Source organism: Thalassophryne amazonica, chromosome 9 (genome assembly GCF_902500255.1).
Source record: "Thalassophryne amazonica chromosome 9, fThaAma1.1, whole genome shotgun sequence".
NCBI classification, from domain to species: domain Eukaryota; kingdom Metazoa; phylum Chordata; class Actinopteri; order Batrachoidiformes; family Batrachoididae; genus Thalassophryne; species Thalassophryne amazonica.
The window spans coordinates 22,183,259-22,205,342 of NC_047111.1; the positions used below are offsets into that span (position 1 = coordinate 22,183,259).

General features: G+C 41.9%; 2 protein-coding genes across 3 annotated transcripts in view; one reads left to right on the forward strand and one right to left on the reverse strand.

The window, feature by feature from the left end:
* The window catches only part of rad51d (RAD51 paralog D), a 29,761-nt gene extending 28,507 nt beyond the window's left edge, over nucleotides 1-1,254 (forward strand). Inside the window, exon 11 of the mRNA XM_034177757.1 lies at nucleotides 760-1,254. The gene's annotated coding sequence lies outside the window, so the exon portion shown is untranslated. The remainder of the gene's footprint in view (nucleotides 1-759) is intronic.
* Nucleotides 508-21,289, reverse strand: lig3 (ligase III, DNA, ATP-dependent). Of its 2 annotated transcripts, none has more exons than XM_034177755.1 (21): nucleotides 21,162-21,289; nucleotides 17,850-18,394; nucleotides 17,496-17,624; nucleotides 16,056-16,271; nucleotides 15,795-15,946; nucleotides 14,309-14,475; nucleotides 14,150-14,227; nucleotides 13,870-14,038; nucleotides 13,579-13,734; nucleotides 13,209-13,340; nucleotides 13,019-13,098; nucleotides 12,323-12,410; nucleotides 12,165-12,242; nucleotides 7,542-7,665; nucleotides 5,800-5,942; nucleotides 5,639-5,713; nucleotides 5,170-5,316; nucleotides 1,947-2,091; nucleotides 1,676-1,761; nucleotides 1,388-1,471; nucleotides 508-986 (listed from the first exon to the last, which is right to left on the reverse strand). In XM_034177755.1, exons 2-21 carry the CDS (start codon nucleotides 18,364-18,366, stop codon nucleotides 753-755), a joined length of 3,000 nt encoding a protein of 999 aa, XP_034033646.1. In that variant the 5' UTR covers nucleotides 18,367-18,394; nucleotides 21,162-21,289; the 3' UTR covers nucleotides 508-752. The 2 variants fall into 2 exon arrangements, 1 of the variants encoding a protein (XP_034033646.1); XR_004562561.1 differs by having other exon boundaries at nucleotides 929-986; nucleotides 1,676-1,756; nucleotides 1,953-2,091.
* Nucleotides 21,290-22,084: the final 795 nt, after the last annotated feature.

The following is a 22,084-nucleotide window of genomic DNA, read 5'->3' on the forward strand; positions in this document are numbered from 1 at the left end:
CAAAATAAACAATAATAAAAGAATTATTGCCTATAAGTGCACTTCCAACAATGCACCATAATCCCAATTTAAAGAGGTGATAACAGAAAAAGGTGCGACTTGTACTGCAGAAATTAAAATACTACAGTAAGTAAAAATACATTCATGAAGAAACTGGTTCCTGTTTTTAATGTTTGATCTCTGCAACACTTTTTTTTAATACCAACTCAAGGTTACAAACTATTATGATTCCACCTTTAATAAGAACAAAAACAAGCTCAGTCACTATCTTTTCACACAGGGCGTGGTTTTCATGGTGCTCATTGTTGGATTTAGGTGAAACCTGTTTGTTCTGGCTCCAAATAAACAAGACCAAAGATTTGCCATCTTTGACTAACACATTTATTGTGCGCGTATCGCTGTGGCGACAGACAAAATTTCTTTCAACTTATGTTCCATTGCTGTTCTGGTCGTGTAGTGTCACCGTGTTCAGAGTCCCGGAGCCTAAACTGGTGCAACAAGTAAAACTGTAGTGAGATATGAAATCTGAAAAAAGCACTTCTATTTTTTTTTTTTTTTTAATAAATCTCCTTCAAACCTCGGTGATTTGAAAAAGTTGTTCTTGTTGTCAGTTTGTCCTGTTACAAAAACTGTAAACATCTGGTGCTGTTAGTTTGTAAATAAATAATAAAATCATGTAAATGTTTGTGGACACTGAAGCTGTTCTTGATTTAGAGTCAAAACCTTTTTTTTAATTATGTTTTGGTTCCCCATCAACAGGGAGGAACGACACGTCTCTTGCGGATACATTCCCAGATCCAGTCGGCCGTGACTCTCTGGGCGCGGCTGTCCTCATTGGGTGTGGCCAGCGTGTGTGTGGCTGAGGTAGAGTCATATTCCGGCACCAGGTCGCCATCGTATGCCACAAAGTACCGCCGCAGTTTGTTGTAGTCTTGCACAGAGGAGGGCAGGAAAAGCTTCACACCGCTGAAAATGTCCAGCAACGTCTGTAGAAGAGCACAAAGAGAGACGGAGACACTTCCTGTCAACACCACCAGCTGATGGAGAAATTTCAAGGCGCTGCTGGCAAGCGACGCACTGGAAGGAGGGAATTTACTCTGACAAACTTTAAAAAGGCACAAACTTTTGTTGAGCAGCAAATGAGCCCATGATATCAAATATTCTTTGTATCCTACCACAGGGGGGCGCCACCTAAGGACAACAGGCACTTGAACGTTTTTCATCATGTGCACATTTAAACACGTGACTGACAAACCTGAATCCTCATTCTCACCCACTGCTATGTTTTGGTGTTGCAGAACATGCATGAGTGTATGTTTTCCTATTCAGAGTGCCTATCTGCACCCCCTGGGGGAATGACAATGAAATGACGGCTAGTGTGACTCACCCTGTCATTTCGCGGCTGCAGTAGTTGAGATGTCGGCTTTGCTTGAGTTTGACCATTGCTGTGCACCGTTTCACTCTTCCTCACCTGGGGGGCAGCAGATTACGACACGAGGAGGTGTGAGGTAGTTTGGGGGGGGGGGGGGGGGGGGATAATGTGTTTTACTGTCACTATCACAGTACGTCTGTTTGCAATATTAACACTGATGAAATAAAATGTTAAAGTGGTTAATTTTGTTTTAGTTAATTTTGTTAATTTTGGGTCAAATCTGAGGGACTATGTGGACCATACCTTCTTGGCACTCGGTTCTTCTGGGTCAGGGCTGCGAGGATGAGATTTCACCACTTTTGGCTTTGGAGTGCTGCTGCTGCTGCCGCCTGGTGGCACAACAAGACATTTAAAATTAGCAGGAGGGGCATCACTGTGTGCTAGTTTGATTCCCTTCCTAACATGTAGAATGTTTTGAATTAAGTGCATTAACCACTTGGCCACCGCGCGCCACCCTCTATACTTGTCAATTATACTGTAATAACAGACTTGACTTCTGACTTTGTGTACTTACTGATTCTTTTGGGTGGATTTCGTCCACTAGGTGAGGGCGAGCTCCCTCCGCTGTCCCCGTTAGACGAGTCCTTGTCCTCGTTGGCTTTGGACGGCCCAGCTGTCACTTTGAAGTCTGTGTTCTCCTTTGATATGCGGTACAGCTCCTGAGCACAAACGACGACACATGATGTAACGTTTGTCACCAAAGACGGTCACTGGATTCACATAATTTAGCACGAGACTGTTTTACAGCCGGGGACCATATTTCTGCTCATTTGTCAGAGTTTGATTCCAGACTACAAATTCCGGCAGCTGCTTTCCGCATCTAAATCAGGTTGGAGCGAGGCGGGTGGCGGCCTTAATTATGTCTCTCCTCCCTCCACATATATCACACAGCCGCCTCCGTCCAACACAAAATCCATCACACGCTACAAAAGAGACGGCACATAAGTCAACCTTTAACTTCTGAAGTTCAGTATCAACTGAGAAACTAATGCCTTATTTTTTGATGTAAGCCACCGACACACCAACGAAAGGCGTCGGTGGGGGAACACGTAGGCCTGTTTTTGTGTGCGATATGGGGAAAAAAAATAAAAAGATTCATTCATTTTCTGACTTTGACAACGATGAGACGATATTCTTCCAAAATGTGTTTATAAGTCATAGTATGAGTACACATGAACTGTTGCTTACTAATGACGTTAGGAAAAGGGCATACAGTAGTGTTCAGAATAATAATAGTGCTATGTGACTAAAAAGATTAATCCAGGTTTTGAGTATATTTCTTATTGTTACATGGGAAACAAGGTACCAGTAGATTCAGTAGATTCTCACAAATCCAACAAGACCAAGCATTCATGATATGCACACTCTTAAGGCTATGAAACTGGACTATTAGTAAAAAAAAAGAAAAGGGGGTGTTCACAATAATAGCATCTGCTGTTGACGCTGTAAACTCAAAACTATTATGTTCAAACTGCTTTTTTTTAACAATCCTGTGAATCACTAAACTAGTATTTAGTTGCATAACCACAGTTTGTCATGATTCACATCTGCAAGATTTTGCTCGCTTACTAGTGTGCTTGGAGTCACTGTCTTGTTGAAACACCCATTTCAAGAGCATGTCCTCTTCAGCATAAGGTAACATGACCTCTTCAAGTATTCTGACATATCCAAACTGATCCATGATACCTGGTATGTGATATATAGGCCCAACACCATAGTAGGAGAAACATGCCCATATCATGATGCTTGCACCACCATGCTTCACTGTGAACTGTGGCTTGAATTCAGAGTTTGGGGGTCGTCTCACAAACTGTCTGTGGCCCTTGGACCCAAAAAGAACAATTTTACTCTCATCAGTCCACAAAATATTCCTCCATTTCTCTTTAGGCCAGTTGATGTGTTCTTTGGCAATATGTAACCTCTTCTGCACATGTCTTTTATTTAACAGAGGAACTTTGCAGGGGATTCTTGCAAATAAATTAGCTTCACACAGGCGTCTTCTACCTGTCACAGCACTTACAGGTAACTCCAGACTGTCTTTGATCATCCTGGAGCTGATCAATGGGTGAGCCTTTGCCATTCTGGTTATTCTTCTATCCATTTTGATGGTTTTCCATTTTCTTCCATGCGTCTGTTTTTTTTTTTTTGTCCATTTTAAAGCATTGGAGATCATTGTAGATGAACAGCCTATAATTTTTTGCACCTGCGTATTAAGTTTTCCCCTCTCCAATCAACTTTTTAATCAAACTGCGCTTTTCTTCTGAACAATGTCTTGAACGTCCCATTTTCCTCAGGCTTTCAAAGAGAAAAGCATGTTCAACAGGTGCTGGCTTCATCCTTACATAGGGGACACCTGATTCACACCTGTTTGTGCCACAAAATTGAATGTCACACTATTATTGTGAACACCCCCTTTACTACTATTTTTTTTTTGTTTGTTTGTTTTTTTTTTTACTAATAGCCCAATTTCATAGCCTTAAGAGTGTGCATATCATGAATGCTTGGTCTTGTTGGATTTGTGAGAATCTAGTGAATCTACTGGTACCTTGTTTCCCATGTAACAATAAGAAATATACTCAAAACCTGGATTAATCTTTTAGGTCACATAGCACTACTATTATTCTGAACACTACTGTATTTCCTTACAACTTAAACATTAAAGTAAGAAAACAATCACAAGTGCAAATATTAATTACTTGGATCTAATAAAGCTTGCTGAGTGTGTTGTCCAGCAGCTTCAATGATTTTTTTGTGATGTTTTTTTTTTCTTGGGCAGCTTAGTCTCAACCTTTTCCATATTCTTTACATTCTTTGCTGTCGTTAGTTCACAGGTAGTGAGACAAGTTCATTGTTGTTTTTAACAACAGGTTTCTGACATTTCGCACATTGTCATCTGCTGAGTGACATTTTTTCAGTCTCCTTTTTAAAGCTCAGACATGCTAAGAACTGTGTCGCAATAACACTGCTAATCAGAGTTCATGTGACTGAACCTCCACACTGATGCCAGATACAGCTGGTGATTTCCTAATCCAAGCTTTACGTAGTCTGCCCAGTGTTACTGGTTGTGGAAATATCCTAGAAAATGTTTATAGCTGACATTTTTAACATTTGACGTATCTTCTAAAGGTGAATCATCTGGAGACGTGCACTGGAAAAATAATCGCTAGTTGGTTTTGTTAAAATCTGCTGACCTGTTTCAGTTATTTTATAGTCAGACAAACACACAAGCTATTATAATCTCCTACGCTAGCGCTGGTATGCAGGATAAAAATCTACCATGCGAGGTTCATTCAATGCCGACCGTCCTGTGAGCCCTCCCTGTCACTGAGTGTTATTTTAAAATTTTGGATAAAAACAGTGAACGAGGCTCCATGTTACAGCTTTGAGTGGCTCTAATAAATAAACAAAAACATCTGGTCAGAATAATCCTGTCCAGAGACAAATAAACAAAATCTGGTCAGTGAAAATCCTCATTTGACAAAATGAAACAAATTTGATCCTTTTTTATGTTAAAATGATTACTTATTTTCTAATTTCCATTTCTTTTGTGGTGCCACTTATTTTTTTCTGCAATAATAATTTTTTAAATGTGGTTCAGAGACGGTGTGTGGTCATACTGCCTACACGTGTCCTCGAGTGGACAGCTCGTGGTTTTTTTTTTTTTTTTACAAAGCTCTTCTTCGTGCTTCTTGATTATGGAAGAACTCGTTTTGAATGACAGAATAGCATCATCATACTTTAAGCTGGTGCAGGTTGGTGGCGGTCTTCCAGTCCTTGTCGTCACGGATACGGGTCATGCGGGGAAAGCGGATGGAGATGCCGTCGGCAGTGTGCATCTCAGATTTGGAAAACTCTGCGCCAGTGATCTCCCACACTGGAGCGTTCTGCAACACAAACATCACAGAGTTACCCTGAAATGTCTTTTGGGTTTCTGAAACTTTTATGTTTAACGGGTCAGTGTGGAATGAAGACATGAGCTTGGTTCCTCTTAGAACAGGGTCAGGTCCCATCTGGGTACAGGTATGGGTTCTGTGTAACACCAAATTGGACTCTTGATTTCATTTCACAACTTCAACCAGAACCCCCCAGACAGAAGGTTTCAGAACTTTCACAAAGTGGAAAACTGATGACAACATTTGCACATAAATTTAAAAACTGAACGATGTTGGTTCTAAATAACAGATGTGCTGCACAGCCAAACCTCACCTCAGGGTCGCGGATGATGAAATCCGGGTAATAGTTCTTGATGATTTTCAGCCAGCTGGGGATTTTGCTCGGCTCCTGAAGACAAACGGAGGTAAAACTCTGGATTTATTGCATCATTTCCCTGTTAACAGTCACACCTCATATGTAAGCTCTGGTCTGACCTTACTGATTTTGATAACATCCAGCTCTTTCTGGAGCCGCGCCAACATGGCGTCGTCGTACCCGCCGGAGCACTTGGTGACTGTGCACCATTTCTTGGAGTCTGGATCATAGCAGCCCATTAGAAAGCTGGACATGATGCCCCCTGGTGGGTGGGACAACACACAGCATGAGAAAGGAAACTAACTATGCATAACTTTTGAGGACCAACATACATACACACACACACAATATAAATATATAGGCATTTAGCTTAGTAAGAAGTTCAGATATTTTTATCTTAATTTATTATTTTTTTTATCACGCAATTTATGATCACATCCCTAGAAAGACGCAGGTTGTGCAATGCGGTTTGTCAAAGGTAGTTTGCACTCGAAGGCCACCATACACTGCGTAGTGTACAGTGGCGTAGTATACATATACATACATATATATATACATACATATACATACATATACATACATATATATATATATATATATATATACATACATATATATATATATATATATATATATATATATATATACATACATACATACATACACACACACACACACAAACACACGAGGTCTGTCCATAAAGTATCGTACCTTTTTATTTTATTTTTTTAAACTATATGGATTTGATTCATATGTTTTCACGTCAGACAAGCTTGAACCCTTGTGCGCATGCGTGAGTTTTTCCACGCCTGTCGGTGACATTCGCCTGTGAGCATGCCTTGTGGAAGGAGTGGTCCCGCCCTGTCGTCGGATTTTCATTGTCTGGAAATGGCGGAATGATTTGGGGTTTTTTTTCCATCAGAATTTTTTCAGAAGCTGTTAGAGACTGGCACCTGGAAACCATTCGAAAAATTTATCTGGCTTTCGGTGAAAATTTTACAGGCTTCACAGAGAATAAGGTCTGTTAGTACAGCTTTAAGGACCCCTTTAAGGACACTCGGCGCACTGCGCTCCGAGCTGCGACGACACGGCACAAGCCACCGGACCATTTCTAAATGGATGGCTCTGTGGATATGAGACCGTCGTGTGCTCTTCCAAAGCGAATCGGTCGTGACGCGCAAAGCCTCCGCGCGGCTTTCCATGACAAAATCTCTTGTTAAAAGTGAAATCTGCCAGAAAATGGCTGATGTCCAGCTCTTGTGATAACCAGAGAAAGAGCACACGACGGTCTCGTATCCACAGAGCCATCCGTTTAGAAATGGTCCTTAAAGGGGTCCTTAAAGCTGTACTAACAGACCTTATTCTCTGTGAAGCCCGTAAAATTTTCACTGAAAGCCAGATAAATTTTTCGAATGGTTTCCAGGTGCCAGTCTCTAACAGCTTCTGAAAAAATTCTGATGGAAAAAAACCCCAAATCATTCCGCCATTTCCAGACAGTGAAAATCCGACGACGGGGCGGGACCACTCCTTCCCAAGGCGTGCTCACAGGTGAATGACGTCACCGACAGGCGTGGAAAAACTCGCACATGCGCACGAGGGTTCACGCTTGTCTGACATGAAAACATATGAATCCATCCCAATCACAATTACTTTGGGAAAAAACAAAACTTTAAGCTTTAGTAATTTAATTAGTAACTGAATATTAAAACAATGACTGAAACACCGACTTCCTGCAGTTTGATTGTGATTCAAAGTTAAAAAAGTGTCCAAACATTAAAATAAATCCATCAAAAACAAAGAAAAAGTCCACCCCAAGAGTCACCAGAAAGTCTGTCAGGAACATTTTTAGGATTTTACTGACCGTTGGATCCTTTTCCGTAGAACGCTCCCAGCACCACCAGGTCAGCCGTATCCGCCATTGCACCCTCGTTCAGATAGTCCTTCTTCACCTTCAGCCAGTGCCGCTTCCCAGGTTCATATGTGCCCTGTGACAGAATATAATCCATAATCCAGATCAAACCTGAAATGTTACTGTAGCCTTCATAAACAGCCAGTCAGACGAGATGGAACATCAAACTCCAAAAATCCATGAACATATTTCATGTTGAAGTTAATGTGGTGAAAGATTCGGCGTACAGCAGGTGGCGTAACGTCAGTGTGAGTCACTAACTGGACTGCTCTGCAACATGCAGTTACGGTATTTTCTGGAGTATAAACCACACTGAAGGATAAGTCACACTGGTACAAAAATGCCTCTTTAAGAGGGATTTGCACTGCATGAAAGAAGCAAATTGGATTAAATTGCTGTATTATTCATTTAAAAAGGAACAAAAGCTAACTAGCTAATTGATGTCACTTTAAAGGCACAAAATGTGAGTAAACGGCTTCTTTCAGCCACTGAACAGATGATCATATGTGATGTAAACGTACCACACAATGAAACATTTGAAAGCCCGGTGAATCATTTATAATATTTACAACAAATTCATTGCTTTAGCCATCGGAAGCTAGGAGCAAATACATTTTTTTTTTTTTAATACGTGCAAACCGCTTCTTTAAGCCACTGAACAGACGATCATATGTGATGTAAACATACAACGCAATTTAAACTCCTTTTTTAGTACATTTATAAAATAAACTCACCATTAATTGTCTTCTTGTTAAAAGAGCTGTTCTTGTATTTCCAAATAAGGTTTCTTCCAAATAGGGGGGGAAAAAAAGCCCATCTTCATTCAAAAGTGTGGTCTTCCAGTATAAAAAAAACAAACAAACAAAAAAACCCACACACACATTACGGTATTTCTTCAGAACAAAATGGTTTCTTTCTTTTGTGATCTTATACCGGTGGTTCAGAGTTTTCCTTCGTGAAGCAAAGCATCTTGGGGCAGATTTAAGCCACACATAACTTTGGGCGAGAAGTGGGGCTAATAAGGCCTCGCTGTGGCGGGGGGAGCAGTCGCCCCATCCCCTCCCTCTCTCCCGCCAGCTGAAGACATGGACCAGCAAGCCCACCTCACGGGTGGTTTCTCCCTCTGGATGGGTTCCTTTCATGGATCCTCTCAGCTATGGACCAGCCAGGACTGCATTTTGTGATCAGACGACAGACTGTCACCTCCACCATCTAATTTGGACGGAGGTTATTTTTTCACCCGTTTGTTTGTTTGTCTGTTTGTAAACAGCCTTGTTAGATATATCTGTGGGTTTATTTTCAATTTTGTTTAGGTATCAAGTCTTTACTTAAATGATCATACTTCTTATGAGTTATCGCTGTCTGCTTAATTTGCATGTAAACTGGTTCGAGCTAGTTTAAAGCAAAGCACACAAAGAGAGTCATGTTTCAGTATGTGTCGTACACGCACGGGCTTTAGGCACAGGGCTGGACTCTGCCGATGGGAAGCCAATAAGTTAGGAGTTGCGAGAACAAAATCTGCCCTTTTTACAGTCTATGATTGCTTTTTATAAAAACTGTTTACTTCCTTCATTCGTGGTTTTCACTGGGCAAAACTCCTGCGTGAGCTTCATCGGGGCGAAACCAGGCCTGTAACCTCACCATAACTTTGAATAAATTTAATCAGAGTAATAGTTTGTTGCCAGACCTTAGTTGGGACTAATAAAAAGAACCAAGTGAAGTTAACAGCCTGTAACCCACTATTTTTCATGTTATTACATTTCTACAGAGGATTCATACCTCGATAAGCAAGAAAAGATTCAATTTTCAAGGTCATAGGTCAAAGGTAAAAGTCAGGAAAAATGTTTGAAAAATTCCATCCATTTTCTTCCGCTTTATCCGGAGTCGGGTCGCGGGGGCAGCAGCTCAAGCAAAGCCGCCCAGACCTCCCGATCCACAAACACCTCCCCCAGCACCTCCGGGGGAACCCCAAGGCGCCAGCCGAGACATATAGTCCCTCCAGCGTGTCCTGGGTCTTCCCCGAGGCCTCCTCCCAATGGGACATACCCGGAACACCTCTCCAGCGAGGCGTCCAGGGGGCATTTGGAAAAGATGCCCGAGCCACCTCAACTGAATCCTTTCGACGTGGAGGAGCAGCGGCTCAACTCCGAGCTCCTCCCGAGTGACCGAGCTCCTCACCCTATCTCTAAGGGAGCGCCCAGCCACCCTGCGGAGGAAACTCATCTCGGCCGCTTGTACTCGCGATCTCGTTCTTTCAGTCATGAGCCAAATCTCATGACCATAGGTGAGGATCGGAACGTAGATTGATCAGTAAATCGAGAGCTTTGCCCCCATACTCAGCTCTCTCTTCACCACGACGGTCCGATACAGCGACCGCATCACTGCAGATGCTGCACCGATCCGTCTATTGATCTCACGCTCCATCCGTCCCTCATTTGTGAACAAGACCCCGAGCTCCTTAAACACGTCCACTTGAGGCAAGGACACTCCACCGACCTGAAGAGGGCAAAGCACCTTTTTCCGGTCGAGAACCATGGCTTCAGATTTGGAGGTGCTGATTTTCATCCCGGATGCCTCACACTCGGCTGCAAACTGCCCCAGTGCACGATGAAGGTCCTGATTTGACGAAGCCAACAGAACCACATCGTCCACAAACAGCAGAGACGAGATTCTGTGGTTCCCAAACCAGACCCCCTCTACACCCTGGCTGCGCCTAGAAATTCTGTCCATAAAAATAATGAACAGAACCGGTGACAAAGGGCAGCCCTGGCGGAGACCAACGTGCACTGGAAACAGGTTTGACTTACTACCGGCAATGCGAACCAAGCTCCTGCTGCGGTCGTACAGGGACTGGATAGCCCTTAGCAAAGGACCCCGGACCCCGTACTCCCGGAGCACTCCCCACAGGGTGCCCCGAGGGACACGGTCGAACGCCTTCTCCAGATCCACAAAACACATGTGGACTGGTTGGGCGAACTCCCATGAACCCTCGAGCATCCGATGGAGCGTATAGAGCTGGTCCAGTGTGCCGCAACCAGGATGAAAACCACACTGCTCCTCCTGAATCCGAGGTTCGACCATCGGTCGAATTCTCCTCTCCAGTACTCTGGAATAGACCTTACCCGAGAGGCTGAGGAGTGTGATCCCCCTATAGTTGGAACACACCCTCCGGTCCCCCTTCTTAAACAGAGGGACCACCACCCCGGTCTGCCAATCCAGAGGCACTGTCCCCGATCGCCACGCAATGTTGCAGAGGCATCAGCCAAGATAGTCCCACAACATCCAGAGACTTAAGGTACTCAGGACGGATTTCATCCACCCCAGGAGCCTTGCCACCGAGGAGCTTTCTAACCACCTCGGTGACTTCGGCCTGGGTAGTGGATGAGTCCGCCTCCGAGTCCCCAGTCTCTGCTTCCTCTTCGGAAGACGTGACGATGAGATTGAGGAGATCCTCGAAGTACTCCTTCCACCGCCCGACAACATCCCAGTCAGGGTCAACAGCTCCCCACCCGCACCGTAAACAGTGCTGGTGGAGAGCTGCTTCCGCCTCCTGAGGCGTCGGACGGTTTGCCAGAATCTCTTCGAGGCCAACTGATAGTCCTCCTCCATAGCCTCCCCGAACTCCTCCCAGACCCGAGTTTTTGCCTCTGCGACCGCACGGGCTGCGGCTCGCTTGGCCTGCCGTTACCTGTCAGCTGCCTCTGGGGTCCCACCTACCAACGAAGATAAGTAGGACTCCTTCAGCTTGACGGCATCCCTTACTTCCGGTGTCCACCACCGGGTTCAGGGACTGCCACCTTGCGACCACAGCTACAAGCGGCCGCATCGACAATGGAGGTGGAGAACATGGTCCACTCGGACTCCATGTCTCCAACCTACCCCGGGATCTGGGAGAAGCTCTCCCAGAGGTGGGAGTTGAAGACCTCGCTGACAGAGGGTTCCGCCAGTCGTTCCCAGCAGACCATTTGGAACGTTGTTCTCCTTGTTCTCCTGTTCTCCTTGGAAAAATTCATAACTGTCAAAAAAGATCCATCAAATGAACGTCATCTCATTTGTGCCGCAACAACGCGCGCGCACACGAATGTCTGTTCATTTGCGCTGTCACAGCGTCTGTATGAGCGTCTGTTCCTGTGTGTTTTTACAGTGCAGTTCTTTGCTATTTAATGAAGACATTTATTGCTATATATTTGCTTGAAGTGAGCATGACTGTAAACTGTATTTTAACTGGAGCCCAAAATGAAGAAAACCTCAACATAGTAGCGCCATGACAACGCTCAGTTAAAGAACACTAAGTATGACCCGTTTTATACGCGTGCTGAAAGTAATCAAGCCCTGTTCGGAGGTTTCCACCTCTCTCATTTTTTAAAACAAAAGTACAGTTTAATGGTGTGTTTCTCCTTTCATGTACAAAGAAAATTTGTAGTCATGAATGATGATTTTTCCGTATGTAAGTCACACCGGACTATAAGCCGTATGACCTCTCAAACTAGTAAACAAAAAATGCAACTTATACTCCAGAAAATATGGTAATATGAATGGAATTATCTGTAAATACTTGTAATCCGCATTTTGTACCTTTACGTCCTTGAGCACCAGACCTTCCAGCCCCTCTCTGATGACATGCGTGATCATGTCGGCCAGATCAGCTGCTTTCTGCACACAAACACGGCAGTGTCATGCAACAACCATGACATATCGAGCTGCAGGAAAAATAAAGCAAGAGCTTCACTTACAGTGACGTGTTTCATCTCCGAGAACAGGATCCTATTGGGAACTTCAACCATGTTGTCATGGAGGAACTTCTTGCGTTCACACAGAGGCCTGTGGAATATTGCAGATGTTTGTATTTAATAATGAAAAGAGGAAACGTATATTCCAGATTATAAATTGCACCAGTGTTTCCAACAACAGACAGGAACTGAGTGTAGCACATGTGCACACCACAGCCTACGCTGTTACTTAACATAAGGACTTTCAATTCCAAAACTAGGCAAGATGGACAAATAAAAGTGCTGGACAACATATTAGATTTAATTTGATGCAGTCTGGACAAACCAACATGAGATACTCTGACATGAACCTGCACTCAAGCGGTACGAGACAATAAAAGAGCTTTACATGAAATAAAGTTCATCTGATCAAATGCAGGAATTAAAATATAGGCTTCTCTGTGTGAGGTCCAGAATATTTCACTGAAAGAATTGAAACTGGCCCGATCTCTGCACCTTCATCTATAATCCACCACGGTGACATCACAAATGGTGCCAGTAGTTTGTGTGTGCAGACGCACACAGCTGACTACAATACCTGCCCTTATAATAAATAAGTACACTTATTTAAAAGTGAAAGTCCTTTAAAATTTTCAGTCAATCTATACGACCCCAACCCCCCACCCCAGTAAGAACAGTCGAAGCATAAAACCACGTTACCTCTCCATGAGACTCACGCCATTGAAGAAGATGCAGTCGAAAACAAACAGGCAAACGTTGGCGTCTTGGAAAGCGGCTTTCTGTGCGCAGAAGGTTCGGGGGGATTACATAGTGAGACTAAAAGCCAGCCTGAAATTCAGGGTCAAATGTTAGGCCGCCGCTGCCGTGGCAACAGTGACCTTAATCTCACCTTGTGTACACCCAAGGTCCCAAATGGGAGGGGCTTACTGGTCTTCGTGTCGATTAGAAGGACCTCAGCGTCTAATATCATACTGTGTCCGCCAGGAAAAGCCTGAGGGATAAACTCTTTGAAGTGGACCACCTGAAACACACACACACACACACACACACACACACACACACACACACACACACACACACACACACACACACACACACACACACACACACACACACACACACACACACACACACACACACACACACACAGGTTGGCGCTACACACCACAACCTGAGCTTCTCTGTGTTAAAACAAAACATTCTGGTTGCTGGATTGTGTAGTATTTGTTCTTTGTGTGTTTATGTACACACGCACTGACTTTGTGCGGTAAAACCGGTTTGAGGCTGCGGCTGAAGTAGCTGAACTTGTCTCCGTCCTTGTGGACCTGCACGCGCTCACCGTCGTACTTGATCTCCGAGTACATCCCGTTTGGACATTTCTTCATGGCGTGCTCGATGGACTTACATGCCTCTGCCTGCAATTTCCCAACAACATTTGGTGAAAATAGGTTTGAGATCAAAGAAGTTCAGCCATTAAACGGTTCCGTGCTGAATCATTTTAAAGTAAAAATTTGGGTCTCTGTAATGTGGTGAGTTTCGGCCGTCCTCACCAACATGGGCTGTACGGGAGTCATGAGTGACGCCTCGATTGTGAGCAACTTTCTGGGCCCCGAACCGTCTGATGCCTCTTGATGATTCCTCAACACCCTTTCGATCACGTCACCCAGGTTGCGTGAGGCCTTGAAGGCATCGTAGGCATTTGGATCTACAGCATCCAAACTAGATGACACAAAAAAATTTAATAATTTTAACATCACGTCAACATATTAACAACATCAACATACTGAAGAAGGATATTCATTTGTGGGGAGAAAACGGAGAGAGACTTGCACGTGTTTGGCGCCGGCGTTCATCTTCAAGTCGTGTTTAATAAGTCGAATGATGCATTTCAGGTCGTTACTGGTGCACCTGTGACGAGATCAAGTGAAATACGTCGTTTCCTGTAGTTTTCCTGCACAGTTCGTTAACGTGAAAACGAAGGCGCGTTACTTTTTGGCGATGTCCTCCAGCTCGCTCTGCTGCTCGTCCTCTTTGGTCAGCTGAGCGAGGCGGGTCAGCGACGCGTCCACTTCCTGGATGGTCAGGACGCTTTTGGCAGCTGGAGGAAATGATTTACTCTCCTCGAAGAACATCCTGACCGTCTCAGACACATCACCCTGAAAAAAAAAAAAGGCAAAACTGGTGGGGTTTCTTTTTTTTGGTAGGGTTAGATAGTGGAGTCAGTGTGCTTGGAGCAGATCATCATCAAAAAGTGAAGGAAGCCACCAAAACACACATGACAGCTTTGACATTCTTACGGGGAGCAATTTAAAACAAACATGAAATCAAAAACCCACAAAACTTTTACATGTACTAAACTGTGGACTGTATACCATTTATATATTTTTAAAAAATGTTTTGTTTTTTTTTTCATTTTGGGGATTGAGAGAAGACTGTGCAAACCCCACAAAGAAAGGCCAGGCAGGAATTGAACACAGGACCTTCTAGTTGTGAGGCAACAAGTGCTAACCACTAATCCGTAGTGCCAAAAAAAAAAAAAAAAAAAAAAAACCCAACAAAAAAACACCTTAAATAATTAACTCTGAAAACATTTTGTGCGTAGATGAATAATGTTGTAGGAAATCATTTATGGAATTGTTGAGTCGATCCGGAACATATTCTGGATCTGGGATCCAGATGAATGTCAGACACACAGCAACACTGAGCTCTTTATAACATTTATAAGCACAGAGCTAAATTCTTACAAAAAAAAAAAAAAACCCCGAAAAAAAAAAAAGGCTGGAAGCTCAATGCAAGTGAAATGTGGGGGTTTTGGTGGTGATGAATATGTAGCCTTGGTGGAGGTGTGCACTCTCCCACTGCCTTCTACTTAATTACACGAAAACTGATGAATTTTTGTGTGTGTGTTTTTTTTGGCGTCATCTCCCTCAGCCCCAACCAGTCCCAGCAGAAGACTGCCCCTCCCTGAGCCTGGTTCTGCTGGAGGTTTCTTCTTGTTAAAAGGGAGTTTTTCCTTCCCACTGTCGCCAAGTGCTTGCTCACAGGGGGTCGTTTTGACCGTTGGGGTTTTTACGTAATTATTGTATGGCCTTGCCTTACAATATAAAGCGCCTTGGGGCAACTGTTTGTTGTGATTTGGCGCTATATAAATAAAATTGATTAATTGATTGATTGATTTGTTGTTTATGTCCTCTTTCATCCTTTTGTTTCTACTGCTTTTTCTTGATTTATTCATTTTGGCCTTTTCTGTTGATTTTTTTGCTGTTTTTGTGTCAGAAACAAAAGACAAAAACTTTTTTTTGTGACAGGAGTTCTGAATGTTTCCTGGATGAAGCTGATCAACATCAGGCCGTCAAATTCACTTTATTTTCAGTCACAGAGGAAACAGTTGCAACACTGAAAACCAAAAAACAGTTATGACATTATTCCTGGCCGCCTTCAAATATTTGTGCTTGCAGCTGTCGATATGACTGACCTGCTCCAGATCGCGCACCATGTCATCCTGGTTGGATTTAAAGATGCGGCTGAAGAGTTTCACAATCTGCTTGTCGTTGAGGTTGTAGACACTTTTGACGACGCCGGGCAAAAGCAGCTTCACTGTCAGGTAAAGATCTCCATGGAACTTATCTGAGATCAAAATAAAAAAAGTGTGTGGTTATGTTATCATACGTCAGCCCGTCAGAACCCAAACAGACAACGAGAAAGTGGCATCAGAAAACCAGCAGAACAGACAAACCGCCGCCTGAGCCTTTCTTCAGGAATTTCTCGATAATCTGCGTCTTGGTGTTGTAGCTGTTGTTCTCCGCCACTGTGGCACACAGCTTGCGAAACTCTCGTAACAGGCAGTCCTTGTGTTTCGGGTCGCAGAGTTGCACTGACAAGGCGCTGCCCTGGCTGGGTTTAGCCGCGGATGAGGAGGGACCTGGACTGCTGGAGCTGCCCACCTTTGCAGCTGAAAAATAAAATTTAAAAGAAAGAAAGAAGAAAAAATTAGTTAGTAGTATAGTTTTGCTTTTGTTGTGAGGACTAAAATTTAGTGAGGCAAAAGGGGTTGGTGTATATAAGCTTTTGCTTCTACCTACACCCTTTCGATTATAGGTTCACTGTGAAATCAGTTTTGTTTTCTACTGAAAAGTTTCTTTTCCCCTCTTTTTTATACTGAAATAAAACGTATTTTCACAAAGTGATTGGACCCGTTTGACCCTTTGTTACAGTAGAACAAAACAGGCATGTACAAAACATTAGATTAACAAGATTATTGTAATGTTCTATTTTCAGGGTTACCGCAGTCCAGCATCAGGGGTCTTCAGCTGGTTCAGAACGCTGCCGCCAGACTTTTGACACGTAGCAGAAGGTCTGAACATATCACACCCATTTTGGCATCTTTGCCCTGGCTTCCTGTCTCTGTGAGAGCAGATTTTAAGGTTTTGTTATTGACTTATAAAGTTGTTTATGGACTGACGCCATCTTATCTGGGTGATCTGGTGGAACTTTACGTGCCGGCCCGGGCTTTGCGGTCGCAGGATGCGGGACTTCTCTGTGTTCCCAGGGTGAAAAGAAGTCAGCAGGTCAAAGAGCCTTTTCTCATCGTGCATTCACCCTGTGGAACAGTCTTCCTGCAACCGTGAGGCAGTCAGAGTCCGTGGACATTTTTAAGTCAAGACTGAAAACCTATTTTTATTCTCTTTCTTATGAATAGTTTATTTTTATCAGTTTTATTCTTTTACTTCTGTTTTTAATTAGGTATTTGAAATTTTTTATTCATTTTTAATTATTTAATTAAATTTTATGTTGAATTGTTTTGTGTAAGGTGCCTTGAGATGGCTTTTGCTGTGATTTGGCGCATTATAAACTAATTAAATTAAAACTGAATATTATCAATGATGGTGTGCAACAACACTGGAGGTGTACATGCGTGTAATAGCTTTGGTTTCAACACGTATACACGAAAACTATAACAGCTCCATCTGTATAGGAGCTCCATGTTAACAATGCAGTGATAATAAAGAACGCAGCCACTTTAAACTGCAAACTTGAACAAAAATGCCAAGTTGTCTGACAATCCAGCAAGTGATCAACATTCATCCTTGGATTTTACACATTTGGTGTTGCAGCGTCATCAAGCCTCCTACTTTTGTAAACAAGCAGATGCCTGAACAGAACGTTTATGTCTCACCAGTGAAACCTGAAAATTTGCGTGGTGCGTTCACGGACGGGTCAGCAACAGGTGACATCAGCTCCCCGCTGGTGTTTAATTTGGCCTGCACCTTCTTCCTTGGACTCGCGCCGACTTTGGCCATCAGGTCTGAAAGAGGAAAAAATATCAAGCGTCTTTATGTACGTTTTTCTACCGTGTGGTGCAAACCAACTCTACAGCCACTAGAGGGTGCTCATATGTCACCTTCCAGTAATCTACCATTAAAGTGAAGCATGGAAACAATCCAAAATTAAACTTTTTAATGCTCCTGAACTTATCTGATCAGCGAAGCGAGAGTGCCACCTGCAGGCTGACTGTGTGCACCGCTTTTACCTGTCACATGTTTGTTAATGAGGTCCTTGTCCTCATCCTGCAGCTCCTCCCAGCCCTCCAGCTCTGTGATGTCCTCGATCTTCTTGGTGGTGGCCCTCGCCCGCTCCAGCTTCTCAAACATGCACTTGACGTGATACCACTCCTTCATCTCCCCCGCAGACTCGCTGAAAGGGTTTGGCACAATCTTCCCGATACGTACGACGCCCTTTGCGATTTTATCTTTACATTTCTTACATCCTGCCGTGCCGCGCTTGGCGTATTCCACAAGGAACCTCTGATCTGCCATGTCTGGGCAGCCGGAGAAACTCTTCAGCAGAGAAACCCGAGTAGAATCACTCTGGAGAGAGTAACGCAAACTTTTTCGGGAGAAATAAAAAGTGCCAACAGATGGAAGATGTTGGAAGTGCAAAGAGACAGAAGAGGATCGACAAAATTTTCGAAGCGTCACAAAGGTTTTGGGAAGTTTTAGTGCAACACAGAGCTTCTTACCAGCCAAGAACAGATATGATCGCTGCATCAACTTATGCAAACAGGCAAAATATAACCTAAAAAAAAAAAAAGAGAGAGCGAGAGAGAGAAAAAAGAATTTATGCACAACCCATTTGTTTGAATACATCCCAAAATTTACTTAAAGTTGAATCAAGTTATCATCACTAACTTGATTTCTGTGTTGTTAGTTAATTTTATTTATTTGGCAGATTCTGAGTCAATTATGAGTTTTCACTGTGATATCTCGCAAGCATAAAGGATGAGGAGCATGAGGAGTGTTTGAAGTTTGTGTTGTATTCAATGGAAACTGGGAACTCTGAATTTCTTACTTACAAAAACATTTTGCATAAACCTCCCCACTGACTCATTCTGACACACCAAATAAAAATGTTGTAAATATCACTGACTTCATTATTAACAACCGACACAGCAGAGCTATGAGCATTGTCTCATCTGTCCAGCAGATATCCAGCAAAACATTTACCCAATTTATTCCAAATGGGAGTTGTGTTTAGGGCTGGGTATTGATTTAAATTTCAAGAATCTATTTGATTCCGATTCTTAAGATTCAAAATTGATTATTTTGATGCGATTCGATACGATATTGATTTGGTTTAGTGCTATTAAAAACTTTTTTGAACGGTTACCTGATGGTCTAGTTATGCAACATATTAATACTAGTATTATATCAACATCTGACAGCAAATTAATGAAGTATTGGTAGTTAATAATGATGGCTAAAAGACTGACGGCATGGTCCAATCCCCCTCCCAGAATGATAGACTAGTATTTAGATTTTACAAACATGCTGTTGAGCAGAATTACTGAACAGATCGAGGGGGCCAAAAGAGGGCGCTGGAGGTCTCTACACCTGGTTCATTGCTCCTGACACGTACATTTCTACATCCTTCCATGTTTTGGCCTGATACCTTGGTTCTTTTGGCTTTAAAGTGAGGCTGCAACAAAGATAAAAATAAAAAAAAACCTATGGCTTTACTTCACAAAATTTCACCCTGAAAATGCAGGCAATAGTGTTTCAGAGAGTTATAAATTTAAAAATATTCACATCAGCAGCATGACACTCTGCAGCAGAACTTTTCCCACAACTGCACAGTGAGTGCTGGTGGAAAAGACTGACTGAAAAGTAAGTCCACACAGAGAACCTTTGTGCACGGTCCCACACAAAAGGCAACATTATGAGGGGAAAAAACAAAACAAAACAAAAAACCTACTGTGTGAATTAAACGGTCACCGTTTAATTCACACAGTAGTTTTTCCGTTTAACGTCAGATGATTTTCTTTTCTTGCCCCCAACACACACACGAGTCCCAGTAGTCATGACTGACATCTTTAAATGGCTTTGACAGAGGTTGATGAATAAATTGTGGATGTGCTGCTTCTAAATCAGAACCAGCAGATCATTTCTCTAATCAATGTAGAGAAATAATCATTTTCACACTGTCGGAATCAGTGCAGCAGCCCAATTGCAGTGTAATTTTTCAGGCATGCTGCAATGCTGGCGAAAAGTGCATGCATGCATATATATATATAAATCAATCTTTGTATGTATGACTCAATCTGTGATAATTAAAATGAGAATCAATTTAAAATCAGCGAATAGATCTTTTCAACCCAGCACTAGTTGTGTTGACCTATGTGTACTAACCGTGTCTGTCAATCTCTTGCTTTTATTTATTTACTTTTTCCTCTATGTGACACCAGTGCTGGCTGTTTGCAGGCTGAGGGTTTTTACCACCCCTCACCTACCCTTCAACATACACCACATGTGACCAAAAGACAAACCTGCAGAAAATTCCTTTAAAAGCTACATGCTTAGAATTCCAAAAGAGACGTGATGCCCTGGAGGTTAAAGTCACATGCTTGAGACCAAAAGATCCTTGGTTCAGCTCTCGGTGTGAAGTTGAGTGTCTTTGGTTGGATCCTAAAACCCAGAAATGTTCAGACACATCTCGGAAACATTACTTATTACGCAGAATAATGCATTTTATGATAATTCTGTCTATAATTAAAAGTAATATTGTAGAAGATAATTTAATGCAGTTTTAAGAATGATTGTTATTTTTGTTTTGGTTCTGACCGCAACTCGTTTGGAAACAAAACGATTTCCCCCATTTAAAACATCTACAATATTACATTTAATGCTAGAGGTCACAAAATGCATGAGGGTAATCTACATAATAAATATTTCAGAGATGTCTCCAAATGTTGACGGGTTTTATGATCCACCGCGTCTTTGCGGCGAACGCGAAAAACTGAGCTTTTGGATCCTCTGCAAAATGTAGTAACTTCTGATTTATTTTACATTTTAAAAAATGAGATGAATCACGTGTATGTTAACTGCATTTTGGGCTAAAATGCTAAACTGGCCCGTGTTGAACGAGGCTACAAACATAACGTTGATCTCAAAGAACTGCGTCGGTCTGACTGTCATTATTCGTTTAATCGTAAACTCCACAAAACAGTTTTAGATTTCATTCCTAAAATAAATAAATAAAAATAACTTACTTTGTTGTTCTGTTGTTTGATAAAATTACAGGTAAAAAAAGTTACTTACTTGCACTCGAAAAGAATAACAAATTACGTTGTTAAGTAGTCATTATTACTTGGATTATTCATTATGGTTCTACTTAATGGAATAAAACTAAGCTCGTTTTGCATTAAAGGTGAAAAAACGAATAAATGCTAAAGCTAACACTTAGCTTTACCCGAGCTCAACGTCTTTCATTAACTCACAGAATGCTACTGCGTAGTGTTGAAAACGTTTAAAATGGATCATCCTCTGCGCATTTTCATAAAGTTTACCTTAAAGCCCCGATAAATCAGTTATCATGGTTATTTTTATGTAGAACTCCTCACTGTTGTTAGCTCCTGGCTAACTGGTGTTAAGAATTTTTTGTTACACCATAAGTACGTATCCACCTCCGATTTTGACCTTTCAAAATAAAGCATGTTTCCATATTTCTAAATCTGTATTGTTAAAATAATGTTGGGAATCTGTCAACATGATGAAATATTTATTGTTGAAACTAATAAAGGCTGGCATCCTAACATAGGAGATGAATTGTGCTTTTAGAGAATTAAGTATTAGTATCAACTAGACAAAGTTCAGTATTATGAGTCAAGCTGTGAAAGCACAAGAAAAACATCAAACTACTGCAAGTGTGATGAATCTAAACACTTCATAATTAAAAATTTTCATGTTCACAAGAATAAAGTAATGTCACATAAAATATGACACTAAAGCAGACTATCAAAATTTGTTCATTTTATTACAGAAAGCATTAATGTCAGAATAAATTGAATTACTTCAAGATAAAGTACAACTACTGCAAACAAAAAATACCATGAGAATTCAGTTATGTCAGTAAAATAATTTTTTTATGAGTATTTCAGAAAAAGGTCAGCATTTATTAAATCCAATTATTTGTAAAAAAAATTAATAATAGACATCACCATCATACCATATTGAGAAAAAAAAAATCAATTTGCCATTTTTGTTAAAAAAGTGAATGTTATTACATTTGTCTTTGTCAATGTGTGTATATTGACAAGTGAAAAAAAATGCGACTTTATTATGTTTTAATATAGTTGGAACATTTGACATATTTTCACATGAAATGTAAAAAAGTGCATTATAAAAACACAAATCATAAACATAACTGAATAAACATTTTAATGTATTTGTTCTGTATTTATGACTATGTTTGAAATAATTTTTGGAGACA

Excerpts from the sequence above, each read along its gene's own strand:
- lig3 (XM_034177755.1), bottom strand. The coding sequence starts at position 18,366 with ATGCAGCGATCATATCTGTTCTTGGCTGGTAAGAAGCTCTGTGTTGCA. Across the intron at positions 14,228-14,308 it reads CTGGAGGACATCGCCAAAAA|GTGCACCAGTAACGACCTGA; the intron begins GTAACGCGCCTT and ends ATCTCGTCACAG. Across the intron at positions 987-1,387 it reads TGCAGCCGCGAAATGACAGG|ACGTTGCTGGACATTTTCAG; the intron begins GTGAGTCACACT and ends GCTCTTCTACAG.